Below are 19,933 nucleotides of genomic sequence, written 5' to 3' on the forward strand. Positions count from 1 at the left end.
GTTCGTAGCTCAATTTTATTGCTCGTATAAATTTTCTTACTCGTATAGATTGAGCCCTATCCTTTGTGGAGGAAGGGCTCTAAGAAACCTATTTGTCGGGCCGTAAAGGTTAAGGACCCCATCCTACCCAATTCATCCAAGTAAACAGCTGGTGTGGGTGATTTGTAATCTCCATACATTCGCTCAATTATCCACCAAACTAAATGGACACTAAGACATGACACTAAATAAGAAAAAAGACTGGCGTTTTCAGAAGCAAAGTAAAAAGCCTAATATACTGTATACAAAAAAAAAACGAACCAAAGATAATTACTGAATTAATACAATTCCGACAATCTTGGAGAGCAAATAATATGTTGTGAATTGGTCTTACCTTAACAGAAATTTACGTCTTCTTAAGTAGTGAATACAATACAATTATCCGTTCACAATCAAAGAAAGTTGCAAGAAAAAACATCTAATGGCGGCTAGCCACAAAATGTCACTGTAAGTGAACTCGAGGAACATGATGCAAAATGCTTTTAACAATGCCAGAACTGGGACAGGAAACAAAGATGACCGACCAGATGATGGAAGCTGGCTTGGCATCAAGAACAAGAACAATACATTTAACAAGGGATCCTTGCGCTCTTTGGGTGTCCGATTTCAGACTGTCCTAGCCCTTCTATTCACATGCTAATTTGGTATCGAAGCTACTCAAGCAAATGGCAAAAGCCTGGAAGGCTGACAGTGGATATGCATAATCCATAGTAAACATGTCCTTTGCAACTTTTCCAAATTGTAATATAACTTTGTCAGGATCAGGTGGTGCAGGTTGTGCGGGAGCTGGAGATCCAACGGCTGGCTGTGCAGCAGCAATAAGCTGAAAATTTTTGACGGAGGCCACGGTCACACGGCCCCGAAAATTGAGACACCAACATTGCAGCTGCTCATGCCACCTAGGAGCCTTGTTTCGAAGAACTAGAGGCCTTTCCTTGGTCTGATCATCTTTATTATCATTTACCACTCTTGCTGCAGACATGACATCTGAGAAATGTGAACTACTAAAATCCAGGGACTGGTCCGTGATAGATGATTTGGCAAATGACACGCTTCCAAAAGAATCCTCCAAAGAACGTGGAAGCAAATTCTCTGGTTGACCAGGGACTGTACCACCAATGGCAAGGGCTGAGCAAGGAATTGAGTTCATAACGCAATTCATTCGCCTTGGCCCCCTTGTTCCAAGCACATTCAGCTCATATGTCACTTGGGCTATATTGTAGCTGCCACTCGGCACTTTTGGTGAGATCTTCTTGGAGTAAAGTCTACGGCTAGTTTTGCCTGGTTGGAAGGAAGCTGCTCCATTATATGGTGGCTGAGTGTCATAGATCACAAACTTAGTACCAAGGAAGTTGGACCTAAAATGTTGCATAGGCAGAAATATTAGTGCCTGAGAATTTTATTAGAAACAAAAGATAAAAAAAGTAACAAGTTCAACTACCTCAGTTTTCCAATAAAAGCGTTACTTGATCTTGATATATTGCTACCATCTGTAGATATTATGTACTCTGTACATGTTGCACGACGAACTCTCTTAGCTGATAAAAGAAATTTACCATTCTCAACCAGCACGGCTGCAGATTGCAAGGTGTTCAGATAAATTTAGGAAAATAAATTTCTAAGGCAAATCAACCATATCAAACACTTTAGGCAGACAAGAAGATAAATTTAGAAAAATAAATTTTTAAGGCAAATCAACCATATCAAACGCTTTAGGCAGACAAGAAGATAAATTTAGAAAAATAAATCTTTAGGCAAATCAACCATATCAAACGCTTATGCAGACAGAACTATCAATGAAGAATTCAGAAAGGATTTCAGTGACAAAAGTTTGTAGTTGATGCTCAAACTGTGCAATGTGCAGATACGAAGGGTCATATAGAAATATTGACAAGGATATATGAAATTGGAAGCACAAAAGTAATTCATATATGGTTTAGAATGAGACATTTACCTATACAACCTTTTATGAACAACATTAATGCATATATTCTCCCTTTCATTTGAGAAGAAAACATCTTAAATCAAGCTGAAGCATAAAAGTAGCAACAGAAATTGATTTAATCAGTAGGTTACCTTATATCTCTCTTGAGCAAGAAAATCTTAATGATAGGAGGAACAGACTTGTGAAAGTAAATTAACACCAAAACTAACATACAACTAAGTGACAACAAATTTATTGTAGCCTGTATATCATGCTTTCTGGCTGTACAAGTAATAGAGGGAGACACAAAACTTTTTCTGCACAATATTTATTAAGGCTCAAGCAAAAGTCAAAAATTATATTTTTTATACAGAAGGATAAATGATTGGTAGATACAGTGCTGCATAAATGCCCAATATGGCAACACAATTTTTCAACCACCTGAGGATGGTGGAGGGGGAAGAGAACTACATTCTTAATTTTCATCATCTACTAGATGTAAAACTTTTGCCAGGTAAGAACAATTATAACTTGACACCATATAAGGAGGCCAATGTTCTGGACTTGCAACATGCAAGATCATTGATCTTCTAGCCAGCATACCATTTGCATTAAGGAAGTTGCCCTTTGATACATACCAATGCAACTGTATTCTACCAATGTCAGTATACAAAGAGTCATGTACCAGCTACAGACAATATTAAAAACTGAATTTTTGCATAACAAATAATTTATCTTCTAGGCACCGAAGTATAGTCATACCAGCACCTTTAGCTATCAAATATAGCTATACAATCTGACTTAGTTTTGTTCTCCAAGTTAATTAATATGGGCATCAGTAGGCATTTCTGAAGCCTACATCAATGAACCATCAAACTGACATTAATCTTTCATGAAAATCACTTTTACCTTCAGCCTTAAGGACGGTATCTTAGCATGCTGAACATGGTGGATGATCAAGTGCCACATGACTTTTCAATGAAAGTTCATTCACAGAATTAGACCAATAACATACATCATAGAGAGAGAGAGAGATTCCAGCAAGAAAACTTGTAAACAACGCTTGAAAACTTAGTAAGAACTTTGATCCTCAACTGAGGCAAACCACAAAATCTGAGCCTTATTAAAAATTCTATGTATTGAGATCAGGCTTTGTATCTTAACTATTATATATGGACTTCAAAATAAGAATTTCAACAGAGAAAAGAACAGAATATATGGGTTTATGAAATGCACACATAATGAATCTTAGAAAAGATTTCAAATATGCTAATCTTGTTACAATCTTTTAGTAGGGATCCCTTATCCAGCTAGCGAAAAACAAAATTTGATTTCATATAAAAAGATTACAAAAAAAAAGAATACCAAAATATAGATATATTAGGTGTCAGGATGAATTTGAGGCAAAAGCTAGCTTACCAGGGCTAAGACAAAGGTAAAGACGGTAAGTTAGAGTAGATTTATCTCTTTTTATGAAGCACTGGATGATACCATCTCGTGGACCAGCCTGACAAATGCACATATAGCAGTTCCAAATTATAAGAAATTATATAATGTAGCATTAACATTTTAACTTAGAAATTCACTTAAGTTTTGTGGTCTCTAGCAACAATACAACTTTTATATATCTCACAAGAAAAAAAAATAATACTAATATCTTGTCACACTCAAAAAGAAAACCAGTCATCTCTAAACAGAAAGGGAGTTATTAAAACAATACTGGAGTTATTAAAACAATACCTGCTTAAGAGACACCGGAAAGGTAAGCTTTCCTGAAAACTCAGGTCTCTTAACAATTTCTTTACACATTTCCCTCCATGACTTGCAAACAGCTGCACAAGCCACTACATTCTTACGAGAAGGCCAGGTACTTTCACTATCTTCCAACCTTTTAACCACATCATGGAGAAGCTCAGGTGGGAGACTGGCCCAACAACTTTCCTGAACTACAAGATGGTGGTCGTGAACCTGATGTACAGCAGCCTGTGATTTCCCTCTATGATGGCCAGAGAAGCGTGTCTCGAAACTACGTTGAGATAGACTCCCAAAACTCTCTCTTACATCACGAATAATACTGCGAAATGACATTTATACAACACAAGGGCAAATACAGATCCTCCAAAAAGCATAAAGATTATAAGCTGCAGAAGGCATGGAAAATATGATTATGAGCAATTCAATTTTGAGAAGAATTTTGAATTCCTAAAAACAAACATTTCAGGAATTTAACCAAGTCAATTACATTGTCAAAGACTGTGAATCTTTAAGGCTTCAATCTAGAAGAGGAATAGGGCCACATCACCTAGGTTGAGAAGTCACTGCAAGAGGGTAAAGAAAACCTATGCATTAAGATAAATAAAATGCAGAACAAAACAATACATGTGACTAATAAAGCATTTCAATGCCGGAAAAAGAATCTGCACATGCTGGGACAGACGCTTCTTTAAATCACCAATTAAAGACCAGTAGACCATTCAATTATAAGCACCAAAACATCTTTTGGGAGGAGTAGAAACACTAAGATTCACAGATATCTCCTCTCTTTGGCGATCCAACATAAGTCGAAGAGGAAATTCTAGTAACACCGCAAAGGCGAAGAAGTTAAAAACTTCCTCAGTAAACGAAATGCCTAAACATACAAAGAGCGAACTTCCGCACTAGATCAACAAAATAACATGCATATTTACGCAACACGAAGGCATATTGTTCTTGCCGCCTACCTTCACAAGAGTATTAAACCTAGCGCAAATCCGAACCCTTCCTAAAACGCACATTCCGAGAAACAAACAGATCTATCGAGAATTAAGGGCCAAACATAAATCGTCGAAGGAAAGTCCACAAAACCACGTCCCGAACGTCCGGCAAACGAAGATTAATCGATACAGCCTACGACGAACCTCGAGGATCGAAGCGGAAATCCCCCCAAAGCACCTCATAAACAATGGCTTACAACCCTCCCGCGATCCAAGCAAATCCGAGGAAAGAAGCCCTCGCATCCGGATCGCAGTCTCCTTCGCACCTAGATCCAGAAATCTCTCTGTCGCCGCCTTCGGACTTGGTTAGTTCCCTTCTCGCCTTTTCTTTGAAAAAAGAAGTTAAATCGCAGAAAACTAATTAAAAATCCAGTGGAGCGAGAGAGGTGGCGGAGTGATCACTCAGCGGAAGAAACCAAATGTACCCAAGATTTTACTAGTGCCTTTATTGGCTAAATCCAGGATCGTTCACGTGGACAGAGCGGTAAGGAATCTGGTAAGACGAGTTGGGTCACGAGGAGAAAATATCAATTTTGTAATAAATAACAAATGGGATTTTGTTTAATTTGGTGTTTGACATCGTGTCGAACGGAATTGAAACAAACTCCAGCAGTCAAAGACGAACTTTGACTATGTTCCGTTGCACGTCGCTATATATAGTTAGTTACCATCCGTCCTCAGAGTATACCAGACAAGAGCGCTGAGTAGACGATGCCATAAATTTATTTGACTTGAAACCACGGCAGTCCGTTTGGCAAAAAGGAGATTGGATTTGAAGATGTTGGTTAGATCAAGGCATTATAGAGAGATGAATGTACGTTAATTGAGTATGGTTGTCCTAGTTATTATGGTGAAGGGAAGCATTCGTATACTTTCTCGCTCAAATGCTTCCTCGTTTGACATTTTCGGATGAGATTCTCTTCTTTCGAACTCGAATGCAGATCATTTTGGTGAAGAATGCATGTATTTATGTTACCTCATTTGCTCAGTCTAAAAAGGATTGGCCTTCTATCAGAATGCTAACACAACTTTCAACTGACGGAATTAATCGATTATAAAAAAAATTATAAGTTTTTTATATATATAAGGAAAATAATTCGAAGATTTATTGCCAATAAAATTGAATACTTTATTGATCTTCCATTATAAACGCTTTCTAATTTATTCTTTTTAATAAATAATTAATTTAAGAACACTTTATCAACCCTTCATTATAAACATTTACTAATTTATTCTCACAGTTGATGTAAAACTCCCTCTGGCCATAATCACCCCTGAATGCCAATATATATATATATATATAAAGGTTGTCATCAGATGCATCTGGCAAATACATTTAACGAAGGACGACAAAAAAAAAATAAGTAGGTCATTTTGTTAAATAAACAGTGTCTCAAAAGAGAAAAAAAAATACAAATTATCGCTTTGATAAAACACCAAATCAGATTACATAAATCATGGGATTTAAATGAAAATATAAAAGGAAAGTGAAAGTACACTGTACATGTCCTCAGCAAAAAAATAAAGATCTTATCACCCCCTCTCAGTCATCTGAATTACTCTGGGTGATTACTCTGTAAATCAATGGAGGAAATCTAATCCCAATAGAAAGAGATTGACAATGTTCCACCATTTTAAATGATAAAAAAAATGCTGACTGTTTCCAACCCAAAATTACAAACACCAAAAAGAATAACCCAAGTATCACCACCCACTACTATACAGAATGACATAACCTAGAATTCAACCATATAAGAAAAGAAAAGGAAAGAAATCAAAAATGGGAAGAACTCAGAAAACTTTGCTTCCCTGCCAACCTTTATTTGCGTCTTTGCCGAGAGTAGGCAGGAGAACCTACAGTCAGATGCCTCCTGTAATTTGGAGAATCAACATGCCCTTGGAGTGAAGAATAAGCAGATTTTGGGGGCCCCGTGATAGTTGTTGGATGAAGAGAGGACTCCATAAAGCATATTATATTCAAACGAGTCCTTTCGAGTTCCGCCTCAAGTAGCTCCGAACTATACTGCTGTGCCAGTGCCTGAAAGAAACGATATCAAAATCTTTAAATGCTTAGTTTTCATTAAGCCCCATCAATCAATTTACATGTCAACAGTGATGATGAAGAAACTATCACTTGAAAGTAAATTATACATCTCATTAAAAAGCAACAAAAAAAAATCCACCAATGAATTAAATACTTGGACCAGGTTTAAGAGACTAAAAAAATTTGATGTTCTACGAAGCAGAAGAAAGACAAATGTGCATCTACTATAGGAATCCATCAGGTCAAGGGGTATATACTAGAATAAAAATGCACATAAAATAATAATAGCTTAAATCTCCATGAAAATACATAACCTAAACTCAGTAACAACATTGTTAATATGAAGTCTCAGCTTTAATTGTAATATTTTCTGCCTATAGGAAATCCTATTTTCTAAAGGTAGGTTAATTTTTTTACAATCCGGAAATCAAAGGTGCCATAGGAAAGCAAATGACAATCAGATTTTCGAGTTATCTCAATCAAGTCCAGCCACAAATTTATTGTGAACTTCAGTTAATGACACTACACAAATATTAGCAAAAGCAGCAGCAAGTGCCAAATAGGCTTTCATCATACAATGACTTCCTGCCGAACAAGTATCGGTCCAAATTATGTTTGCCTAAACAACCAGTTTTGAACTCTGCACAGTGAAAATGGTGATCATTATTCAAAGTCAGTTGACAAGAGAAAAAAGAGCATACAAGTAAGTCATCTGGGGAAATATTGGACTGTCTATCGTCAGCTAAGGCATCTTCACTCCCACGGGTAGATCTACGTTGGTGCCCAGGATTTTCTGAAGGCTCAGAAACACTCTCACAAGCTTTATCTAAAAGCAATCCTTGCAAATTCTTCAAAGCTTCATGGGCTTGGGGAGAGAAATAAGCACTCAAAACAGTTTCAAAATATTCAACCTGCAGATTATTTAAGACAACTTTTTAGAAAGACTTCATAATTCAACTATAAATTTTTAATTGAATCTATCAATAAAAGAGAATTCAATTATGACCTCAATCATTAGCTGACAGAAACCATTTGTATACAACACTTTAAAATCTTTACTCTTGTTTTCATTGAAAAGGCTAATATAAGTGTCAATCAGACCTTCCACTAATATGCCTACTATCTTCTCCAACAAAGGTTTAGCACCATTGGAGACCTGCAAACACATAACATTTCCATTTAACTTATACATGTTTAAAGAAATTGAACCAAGCATGAGAAAATTCTCTTCAAAAATCATTCATTTAACTTTTAGTTTTGTGGAACATTTAACATGAATTCTATCAATTGTTAGAAACAAACGTGTATCATTGGTTAACACAATTGAAAAGTTGCTACTTGGCTTCTAGAATGGGGTGTCATCAGAAATGAATTGAATAACAAGATGTAAATAATTCATTATTTTTTATTGTTATTGTTTAGCTCCAGAAAAAAATAAGGAAACTAAAATTGGGAAATGCATTTTCAAAACACCAAAAAAAAAGGGAGTAAGGATCACAATATTCAAATGTTGGCACACACATGTAGACCCAACCTCGGTTCGGAACCGACAATTCGACTGTTCGGAACCGCCAGTTTGACAATTCCTAAGAGGTCGACCCTTAACCTTAATTGTTTAAGACGGTTACAATTCACAGTTCGGAACAGCCGGTTCACGGTTCGTGCACAATTCATCGCTGTTCACCACAATTCGCGGTTCGTGCACAGTTCACCACAATTCAAGATTATTATATTAAAAAAATTAAAAATTATAAATTCAAAAACAAAAATTACCTAGATATCCCCTTAGGGTATAAGGGAGTCAAAGCCCTTGTAGTTCTCTTACTTTTTTACTTTTTTACTTTTTTACTATTTTACCTTATGAAGTGGCATTGTTACTCACTTCCATTTCTCGTTTTCGTAGTATTAGTTCCTTCAGTATCAAATTCTTCGACTTCGTCAACTGAAAGTTGCATTCCTTTGATTTTTATTTCTTTTTTCAACTTTGGTTCAATCGTCAAGTAATACTTAGACTTCTAATAAGTCGGGAGATAAGGTCGCTCGTCCCGAAACGTTTCAGTAACTGTTGACACTAGACAAGCTAAAATGTTTTTGCCGATCATGGAAAAGACGGGAAATCTTTGAGCTTTGTGTGACCACTATTTTAGAATATCAAAATCTACTTCACTATAAGTTTCAGTAAAATCAAAAGAAGTCATAAACTAATTTTCAAGTTTCTACATGGAACTTGAGAATCCTCGTGGACGTTTCGTCCGTTCCTTTAATAAAATTTGTGATTTTATAAATTTTAAATTACTACTACTAGTATTAAGTGTTTCAGAAATATTATATTGTATTCCATATTTTATACTAATATTATTAGGATAAGGAGAACAAGAATTTTTAAACGGAATTAAAGCGTCATAATACAAACATAATATTTCTTATAAAACTTCTAATTTATATCTATGGTTTAAAGCAAATGCAACTAAATAAATTCAGAAATATGAAAAAAATATTTTTCTCATTTCGTTTTCATTGCTAATACACAAGAACAAAAAATTCATTGGTACTATTTTCATTTAAAACTAATACTATATTACAAAAATTCCTAAAACTATATGATAAGTAGGATAATAAAAATCAGAAAGTTGTTCCGTTGCATCATTAAATACTTTTAAAATTTCACAAATACTACTACAAATATTCTATTATTGTGAAAATAAATATATATTAGCATTATAAATATTTGTGAAAAAATGTGGATAGAATTGATATTACTCAAAATCCTGTTACATTCAGAATGGGAATACCCATTATATACAACATTACAATAGAAGAGAGAATAGGAAACTAATTATTCTGTATATAAGAAATTAATATCTTTCTAACTAAATCCCTTGATTTCCTACTTTGTGCTCACAACTATTTTATTTCTGTACAAGTTGTGAAATCTATTTACAGCTATTTGACACGGCTATACAAGCCGTGAAATCTATTCACTGCTTATCAAATCTGTACAAGCTGTGACAGCTGTTTGACACTCCCTCTCAAGATATTTTCCATTCCTAACTTGACTATGAGATCGTGAAATCTAAAACTGTTTAGTCCCTTTGTTAACACATCAGCCAATTGTAATTCTGACGGAACATATGACATACACATTAATCCTTCTTCTAATTTTTTCTTGATGAAATGTCTATCAATTTGAATATGCTTAGCCCTATCATGTTGAATAGGATTATGAGCAATATTTATAGCTGACTTATTATCACAATAGAATTTCATGAGGTATTGCCATTTGATTTTAGAATAAGCTTCAACCAGAGTAGTTCACACAATCCTTGAGCAATGGCTCTAAATTCTGATTCTGTAGATGATCTTGCCACCAGATTTTGCTTCTTGCTCCTCCATGTCACCATATTGCCACCAAGGAAAGTACAATATCTTGTAGTTGATCTTCTATCCACTAGAGAACCTGCATAGTCTGCATTTGTGTAAGCTTCTAAAGCTAGTGTCTCATTTCTCTTGAACAAAATTCCCTTTCCCAGAGTGCCTTTCAAGTATGTAATACTCTGTAAGCAGCTTTAAGGTGAGATTCTCTTGGATCATGCATGAATTGGCTAATTACACTCATAGCATATGCAATGTCTAGACGAGTGTGAGCAAGGTATATGAGTCTACCAACCAACCTCTGATACATTCTTTTGTCAACAATCAGTTCTTCCTTAGCTTCTCCTATCTTATGATTTGGATTCATTGGATTAGAAATGGGTTTACACTCAATCTTCCCTGTTTCAGCTAACAAATCAATCACATACTTCTATTGAGAAATAAAAATTCCTTTGGTAGAGTAAGCTACCTCAATACCAAGGAAGTACTTCAATTTGCCCATTTCCTTTATTTCAAACTCGTTTATTAGTTGCTACTTTAGATCATGTTTTTCCTTTTCATCATTTCTAGTCACAATGATATCATCTACATAGACTATGAGAGCGGTAACCTTCCCTGCTGTTAAGTGCTTAACAAAGAGAGTATGGTCCCCTTAGCTTTGGTTATACCCAGATTTCTTCATGACTTTTGAAAATCTTCCAAACAATGCCTTATGAGATTGTTTTAGACCATAAAGAGTCTTCCTCAGTTTACATACTCTGTTACTAATATCCCCTTCAAATCCTGGTAGGAGGTTCATATAAATTTCTTCATCTAAATCTCCATGGAGAAATGCATTCTTCACATTATATTGTAGGAGTTGCCAGTTGAAGTGTGCAGCTAAAGATAGTAAAACTCTAGCAATATTCATTTTTGCAACTAGCAAAGGTCTCCTGATAATTTACCTCATAAGTCTGAGGTACCACTAACCTAGCTTTATATCTCTCAAAAGATCCATCTGCTTCATATTTTAATGTGAAAATACACTTACAATCAACAATGTTCTTCCCCTTTGGCTTCTCAACAACCTCCCATATCTTATTTTTTTCTAATGCATTCATTTCCTCCCTCATGGCATCCCTCCATTCCCTTTTTGATAATGCCTCAAAAACAGTATTGGGAATAGTTATGGTATTTAGACTCACGATGAATCTTTTGTGGGTTGGTGATAGATGTTTAAGAGAAATATAATGAGATAGAGGATAGAGAGGGTGTTTAGTGCATTCTTTATTACCTTTTCTAACAACAATATGAAGGTCAAGGCTATCCGTTAGGTCAGTGGATGATTCAGTAGAACTTATCATGATCCCATTCCCAACATCAGGGTTGGAGGTTTGTGGTTAAGGTTCTTGGACTTCTATTGCTTCTGGAGCGGTCTTTCTCCTTGAATACTCTTGAGGGATACTTAGAGTATCGCTAAGAGGAGACTCACTAGATAGAATAGAAGGTGATTCGATACGAACTTGAGTACGAGGAAAATCAAGAGCATTAATGAGTTCAAATGACTCACAAGTGTTATCTTTTGTCATTGAAATCTCCCCCTGAGGATAGGACTTGGAGAAGAAAGGGGTATGTTCAAAAAAGGTAACATCAGCCGAGATGTAAAACTTTTGAGATGAAGGGTAGTAACACTTATACCCCTTTTGAGTGGATGAATATCCAAGGAAGACACATTTGATGGCATGAGGATCTAATTTATCTCAAAGTGGACTATGGATATGAACAAAAGCAATGCACCCAAAAATCCTAGAAGTAAGTCCATTTGTGGTTCGGAAATGAGGATAAAACACATTGAGGAGTTGTATGGGACTCTTGTTGTAATACCCCGGTTCTGAGATTCTGGTTATGTATGGCTTAAAAGGTTAGATGGTACTATCTATATCACCAAGGAGCACCTTCCTTTTCGGAAGCCCAAACTTAAGAACTCCAAAGTTAAGCGTGCTTGGCTTAGAAAAATCTGAGAATGGGTGACCTCCTGGGAAGTTTTCCAGGGTGCGTGCGAGTGAGGACAAAGCACGCTGAAAGGACCTCACCGTGAGTGCGCCTGTGGCAGGAGCACCCAGGGCACCACCTAGCAAGGGAGATTCTGGGATTTGTCTGTGGTGTGATTCGTGGTTACACAACGAGGACGTTGTGTCTTTAAGTGGAGGTGATTGTAATACCCCAATTCTGAGATTCTGGTTAAGTATGGCTTAAAAAGTTAGATGATACTATCCATATCACCAAGGTGCACCTTCCTTTTCGGAAGCCCAAACTTAAGAACTCCAAAGTTAAGCGTGCTTGGCTTGGAGAAATCTAAGGATGGGTGACCTCCTGGGAAGTTTTCCAGGATGCGTGAAAATGAGGACAAAACACGCTGAAAGAACCTCCAGTGGTTTGTGGAGCTAGTCGTCAGCCCGATGGGCAATTCTGGTGCTGTTCCCGGTTCGGTCCGGGTGGGGCCCGCCCGGGCCGGGGCGTTACACTTGTTATCTAGAACATGTGAAGGCAGTCTGTTTATTATATATGTAGCATTAAGGATAGTCTCTCCTCAATAAGATTTAGAGACATTGTTGTGGAAAAGAATAGCACGAGTAGTGTTGAGTAAGTGCCCATTTTTCCTTTCTATCATTCCATTTTGTCGGGGTGTATAAACACAAGACGAATCATGAATAATCCCCGGGATTAGAAATAGGAGGACAAAGTTTAGTTAAAGTAATCTCTAGCGTTGTCGGTTCTAATGCTTTTGATTTTCACTCCAAATTGATTTTGAATCATTGAGTGAAAATTAGAAATAATAATATTGAAATTAGATTTTTTGTTTGAGGAGAAACACCCATGTAACCCGAGTGCAATCATCAATTAAGGAGACAAACCATCGAGCCCCAGAAACATTGGAAATATTAGAAGGGCACCATATGTCACTATGAGTTAAATGAAAGGGAGTAGAACTTCTTTTATTACTAATAGGAAAGGGTACACGAGAATGTTTTGCTAATCGCAAACATCACACTAAAATTCAGAAACATCCAATCCTCGAAAAAGATGAGGAAACATAACCTTTAAAACTCGAAAAGAGGGAAGACCAAGACATTTGTGATGCAACCAAATATTGTCCTTATTGGAAGAACTATGAAAGGACAAAGACAAATTATTCTTCTTAGTAGATTCAAGATAGTAAAGACCACTATGTTCCTTAGCAAGTCCAATCCTCCTCCCGAGTCCTGATCTTGGAAAACACAATAAGAAAGGGAAAGAAATGACATGACAGTGAAGTTCAGCAGTTACTTTTTGAACGGAAACATGGTTGGCAGACAATTTTGGTACACAGAGGATGTTTTTGAGGATAAGATTAGGAATAAGATGAACATTTCCAAAACCAACAGTGGCTAAAGATCTATTGGCTGCTATAATTTTTCTATTACTTGGACTGGGGCTATAAGTGTGAAAATTTTGAGAATTGGGGATTATGTGGTCTATGACACCGGAGTCTATTATCCATGAGTTATCAAACAAACTGTTTGAGGTATTCATACAAGAAGAGAGTGAGGGGGTATTGAGAGAGTCAAAGAGCATGCGACATACGATTTATCAAGAAAACCCAACAATTCTCAAAGTTTCTCAATTTCTACACTGTTGAATCTGCCAAAGATTGAGTTGTCTTCAATATAAGATTTCCCAATCAAGTGTGCCTGAGATCTATGTTGCCCCCCATGACTTCCCCATTCTCGACTTAGTGGTTTACCATGTAGTTTCCAACATGTCTCTTTGGTGTGGCGAAGTTTCTTACAGTAGTTGCATTAAAGATGGACTTTATTGTCTTTAATCTGTGTCACACCATACTTATCTTTCTCCTATGAGTCAATTTATCCAGCCATGGATTAGGGCTCAAGCATCACACTTCGTTGACTTTCCTCAACCCGGAGTAGAGAGATCACCTTTGCTAGGGACAGTATGCAGTCTTTGTCAATGATTTGGATCTGGACCTGATCAAATTCAGGATTTAAGCCACCCAAAAAATCATATATACGTTCCTTTTCAATAAAATTCTTCAAAACAACAACATCTGAAGCATATTGCATCTCAATTACTTGGTAGTAATCAAGTTCTTGCCACAAATTTTGCAAAACCGTGGAATATTCAGTGACTGATTTATCTTCTTGCTTAGTAGCACCTGCTTTGACTTTGAGTTCATAAACTTGGGTAGCATTACAGGCTATTGAGTAAGTGCGGGTAATGCAATCCCAAATTTCATGAGCAGTAGAGAGAAACATGCATATATCACTGATGGATGGTTCCATGGAATCTCATAACCAAGACAATCATAGAGTCTTCTTCATCCCATGCTTCAAAAATTGGATCAGTCGTGGCAGGTCTTATCCCAAGGATATAGCTAAGCCTCCCTTTACCTTTGAGGTACACACAAACAACCTAAGATCATTTCAAGTAGTTCTTCCTATTGAGTCGATTGGAAACCCGAATATTCTGCAGATCACCAATTTTCTAGACTGAACTACTGTCATCAAACACAATAGATTGGCTAGGATTGTTGGAAGTGGTTGTTTGAGAGTTAGCCATGATAAAGAAATGTAGAAAAGAGAATTAGCAATGAAGGCTAAAGCTCTAATACCATGTGAAAAAATGTGGATAGAATTGATATTACTCAAAATTCTATTACATTCAGAATGGGAATACCCATTATATACAATTGATATGTTGAATTCCAACGTGTTGGTATATCACGTGAAAATTTTTTAGGTCTTATTCTATTATTTTTATAAAATTTATCTCATTGTTTCATTATAGATGAATGAGACGATAAATAGGAAATAGTATTTCTAATTGGTTCTGTTGTGAAAAGCAAGGGTAGATAGGTCTTTTTATCTTTTGTTAATAAGTTGATTCTTAGGGTTGTATGGTTATATAGCTATATAAACATATATAATCCTCCTGGAATTATATGAATCTTTTAAAACTCTCTTTATTCCAACATGGTATCAGAGCAAAGTTAATTCTTTTTCTTTGAGTTGCGACCCGAACCCTAACCCTAGTGCCGCCGCACCTTCTTCCTCTCCAGCGCCTCTCCAGCCCCACTGCCGCCACACCTTTTTTCAGCAACACTGTCTCTTTTTTGTGATTGTAATGGCGGACAACGCTAGCGAAACCTCGGGGATTTCTGCGAATCCTATGGCTTCTTCAGGAAAGATACAACCATTTTTCACAATGGCAGGCACTGGAGGGTCCGATCTTCAGATAGTATCAGAAAAATTGTCCGAGACAAATTATACATCTTGGGCAGTTGCTATTGAACTTTATGTCGAAGGCCATGATAAACTTGATATTCTTCACGGCTCTAAAGTGAAACCAGATGAAAAGAATCCTAGCTTTCGCACTTGGCGACGTGACAATATTCAATTAATGACTTGGATGCTTAACTCTGTTAGTTCTAGCATCAAACAAGTCATTCTTCATAACAAAATAGCGTATGACATGTGGAAGACACTGGAGCAGATGTATGGACGTCGACATGATATGCTGCGTACTTATCAGCTCAGCAGTCAAATTTTCAAACTTGAACAAGGTTCTATGTCAGTCACCAATTATTTTGCTACTCTGAAGGGGTTGTGGGATGAGTTTGACTACTACCGGATGGAAAATTGGAGTTTCACTGATGATCATCAGAGATATTTAAAGCTTCTGGAAAAAGACAGAATTATTAAATTTTTAGATGGACTTAATACAGAGTTTGAAAATTTAAAAGGGCAAATCCTTGGTCTTGATCCTACTCCCTCTCTAGAACAAGTTTACTACAAAATTCTAAATGAAGAAGGTAGAAAAAGGACCATGAACAACAAGGGGATTTCCACTGTAAACCCTCCGATTGGGGAGACCTCTGTCTTTATTGGTTCTGCAAACAAGTTCAGACCTGGGGGAACTAAAGGACGAGGGGACAGATTTTGTCAGCACTGCAAGAGGATTAATCATGATTCAGATTTCTGTTAGGAAAATATCCAGAAAAGATACCTGAAAAATTTAAACACAATGCTAAGAAGGCTCCTAATAGTAGTAATATTGCTGTCCAAAAGTTAGAAAATGAAGAGACTATTGGTTCCTCTGTGCCTTCTACCACTGGATTGTCTTCTACTGATATTGTTAACCTCCAGCATCTTCTCTCTCGGCTTCAGGCTTCATCTTCTGTCTCTACTACTCCATTTCAAGCGCACACAGGTATCCGTGGCCTGGGATTAAGTGTTACTGGTCCCAGCTTTTACAGCCCCTGGGTCATTGATTCAGGAGCTACGGATCACATGACAAATGCTGCTAACTCCTTTATTTCTTACTCTTTATCCTCTGGGCAGGAGAAAGTGATCATTGCAAATGGAACCAAAGCCACTGTTGCTGGCAAAGGTTCCATAAAACTTACAGATCATTTTTTCCTATCCTCTGCACTTCACGTTCCTTCCGTTTCTATTAATTTACTTTCTGTTAGTAGCATTACTAAACAACTATACTACTCCGTAACTTTTTTCCCTGATCATTGTGTCTTCCAGGATCTCGAGACCAAGCAAACGATTGAGACTGACTGTGAAGTAGGGGGTCTTTATTATTATCAGCTTGAAACAACATCTTCTCTGAAATCTGCAGCCAAGTGTTTGGAAAATAAGCATCAAGAAATTCTTTTATAACATTCTCGATTGGGACATTTGTCTTTTCAGTCTTTGAAAATTTTATTTCCTAGTCTCTTCTTTTCTGTTTCTCTTCAATCATTTCAATGTGAAATCTGTCAGTTATCCAAACATTATAGAACACATTTTTCTGAGTCTATAAAGAAGAGTTTGTCTCCATTTGATCTTGTTCATTCGGATGTGTGGGGGCCCTCTCCTGTGACTTCTTTGGATGGCTATCGATATTTTCTCTCTTTTATTGATGACTACACCCACTATACATGACTTTATTTGATGAAAACCAGGGAAGAAGTTCCTCGTCTCATTCAAAATTTTTGTAGAATGGTTGAAACCCAATTTAACTCAAAGGTGAAGATTCTTCGTTCTGACAATGCCCGTGCGTACTTTGTACAGTCTCTAAATACTTTTCTTGAGGATTCAGGAATTCTTCATGAGTCATCCTGTCCCTACACACCACAACAAAATGGAGTGACCGAGAGAAAGAATCGTCATATTCTTGAAACAGCCCGTGCACTATTATTTCAACGTCACTTACCCAAATATTTCTGGGCTGATGCTGTTTTTGCAGTTGCTTATCTCATCAATCGATTGCCATCTAAAGGTCTCGGGAACCGGTGCCCTCTCACTATTCTTCATCCTGGCGTAGAGTTGTTCTCCCTTACACCTCAGGTTTTTGGTTCTCTTTGTTTTATTCATGTTCTTGGTCCCAAGTCCTCTAAACTTGATCCTCGTTCTATACGAGGAGTTTTTATAGGGTATTCCACTTGCCATAAAGGCTACAAGTGCTTTGATCCTATTACTAGGACGAGATATATCTTGAAGGATGTTACCTTTTTTGAGTCCGAGTCCTATTATTCTCCTCAGTCTCATCCTCAGGGGGAGAATATTACCTCTTCCTTTGTACCTCAAGTGGTTCCTCAAGTGGTTTCTTCTCCTATTCCACTGGATGTCATGGAAAATGGAAAAGATGCTCCATCACTGGGCTCACAGTCTTCACCAGATATTATTACTTACAAACGACGACGACACAAGCAAGGACCTACTATTGATCGGCTAGTTGAATCGGATGCTCTGGCTCCTGATCCTGTGAAGCAGTTATCCTCATCAGTTGAGCCAATCGCACCTCTAAATATGAATGAGCTGAACCTTCTGGTTGCTGTTAGGAAGGGTGTCAGGTCATGTACTCAACATCCTATCTCCAACCACGTTTCATATTCTCATTTGTCTCCTTCATATCATGCATTTATTTCACAGTTATCAAATCATGCTATACCTTCTTCCTATTATGAAGCAGTAAGGGATTCAAGGTGGCAGGAAGCAATAAATGAAGAAATGGAGGCTCTTAACAGAAATGGTACTTGGGAATTAGTTGATCCCCGAAAGGGGAAGAACTTGGTTGGTTCTAAATGGGTCTATGCTATCAAGTATAACTTAGAGGGTGAAGTGATCAGATATGAAGCCAGACTTGTTGCCAAGGGATTCACCCAAACATATGGGGTAGATTACTTGGAAACTTTCGCACCAATTGCAAAGCTGAACTCGGTCAGGGTAATTCTTTCTCTTGCTGCTCAATATGATTGGCCTCTATTTCAGTTAGATGTTAAAAATGCCTTCTTGAATGGTGACCTTGATGAAGAAGTATACATGTTGCCACCTCCTGGAATTGAAACAAAAGGAAAGGTTTGCAAGCTAAGAAAAGCTTTGTATGGGCTTAAACAATCTCCCAGAGCATGGTTTGATAGGTTTTGCAAAGTCATGATATTGTTTGGCTTTAAACAAGGGAATGCTGATCATACACTCTTTATAAAAAAGAAAGAGGACAGAACTACCATTCTTTTGGTTTATGTTGATGATATGATAGTTACAGGTGATGATGAGGTAGAAATCCAGGCTCTTAAGTCCAAGTTAACATCAGAATTTGAAATTAAAGACCTTGGATCATTGAGGTACTTCCTGGGCATTGAAGTCACTCGATCAAAAAAAGGAATCTATGTATGTCAGAGAAAATATGTGTTGAATTTATTCAAGGAGACAGGGAAGCTAGGTTCTCGGCCAGCGTCTACACCTATAGAAGTAAATCATGATCTTACTAGTTCTAGTGGGGAGGATCTTACAAATCTGGAAAAGGGAACATATCAAAGGTTGGTTAGAAAATTACTCTATTTATCTATGACTAGGCTTAACATCACCTATGCTGTTAGTGTAGTAAGCCAGTACATGCATGCTCCTAAAACTATCCACATGAAGGTCGTTGACAGGATTTTAAGGTACTTGAAATCATGTCCTAGAAAAGGCTTGCTGTTTAAAGGAGGTGGTGATCTGAAGGTGGAATGCTATTCTGATGCAGACTGGGCTGGTTCTCGAGATGATAGAAGATCCACTTCTGGCTATTGCACTTTTTTGGGAGGAAACTTGGTAACTTGGAGGAGTAACAAACAAAATGTTTGTGCACGGTCCAGTGCTGAAGCAGAATATCAAGCCATGGTACATGGTCTTGCAGAGATGTTGTGGTTGAGTTTTCTGTTGACAGACATGGGATTAAAGGTTGAATTACCTCTCAGACTGTATTGTGACAACAAGGCAGCAATCAATATTGCAAATAATCCGGTACAACATGACCGGACTAAACACATTGAGATTGATCGTCACTTTATTCGGGAGAGACTTGATTCTGGAGAGCTATGTCTGCCTTATGTCAAGTCTGAGGACCAACTTGCTGATATGTTTACAAAAGCTATACCCCAAGCTGTGTTCGACTCTTCTCTTAGCAAGTTGAACATGTTTGATATATATGTTCAACTTGAGGGGGAGTGTTGTGAGAAGCAAGGGTAGATAGGTCTTTTTATCTTTTGTTAATAAGTTGATTCTTAGGGTTGTGTGGTTATATAGCTATATAAACATATGTAATCCTCCTGGAATTGTATGAATCTTTTAAAACTCTCTTTATTCCAACAGGTTCAATATGATTTACTAAAATTCTTAATCCATCTTGAACACATAAATTTAAAATATGTTAAACGCAACGAATATAAAAAAATAAACCACCAATAAACATATAAATTTAAGTTCTTCAATACTAGCAATATTAGAACTACCA

General features: G+C 37.0%; 1 protein-coding gene and 1 pseudogene across 1 annotated transcript; both read right to left on the minus strand.

The window, feature by feature from the left end:
* Positions 1–374: 374 nt before the first annotated feature.
* LOC122017839 (tubby-like F-box protein 8) lies at positions 375–5,069 on the minus strand. Its single transcript, XM_042575546.1, has 6 exons — positions 4,861–5,069; positions 4,206–4,281; positions 3,704–4,104; positions 3,383–3,470; positions 1,481–1,613; positions 375–1,397 (listed from the first exon to the last, which is right to left on the minus strand). The coding sequence occupies exons 3-6, from the start codon at positions 4,049–4,051 to the stop codon at positions 665–667; spliced, it is 1,302 nt and encodes a 433-aa protein (XP_042431480.1). The 5' UTR covers positions 4,052–4,104; positions 4,206–4,281; positions 4,861–5,069; the 3' UTR covers positions 375–664.
* A 1,105-nt stretch (positions 5,070–6,174) lies between these two features.
* Positions 6,175–19,933, minus strand: part of LOC122017848 — a 35,019-nt pseudogene continuing 21,260 nt past the window's right edge.

This window comes from Zingiber officinale, chromosome 1A (assembly GCF_018446385.1).
Source record: "Zingiber officinale cultivar Zhangliang chromosome 1A, Zo_v1.1, whole genome shotgun sequence".
Lineage (NCBI taxonomy): Eukaryota > Viridiplantae > Streptophyta > Magnoliopsida > Zingiberales > Zingiberaceae > Zingiber > Zingiber officinale.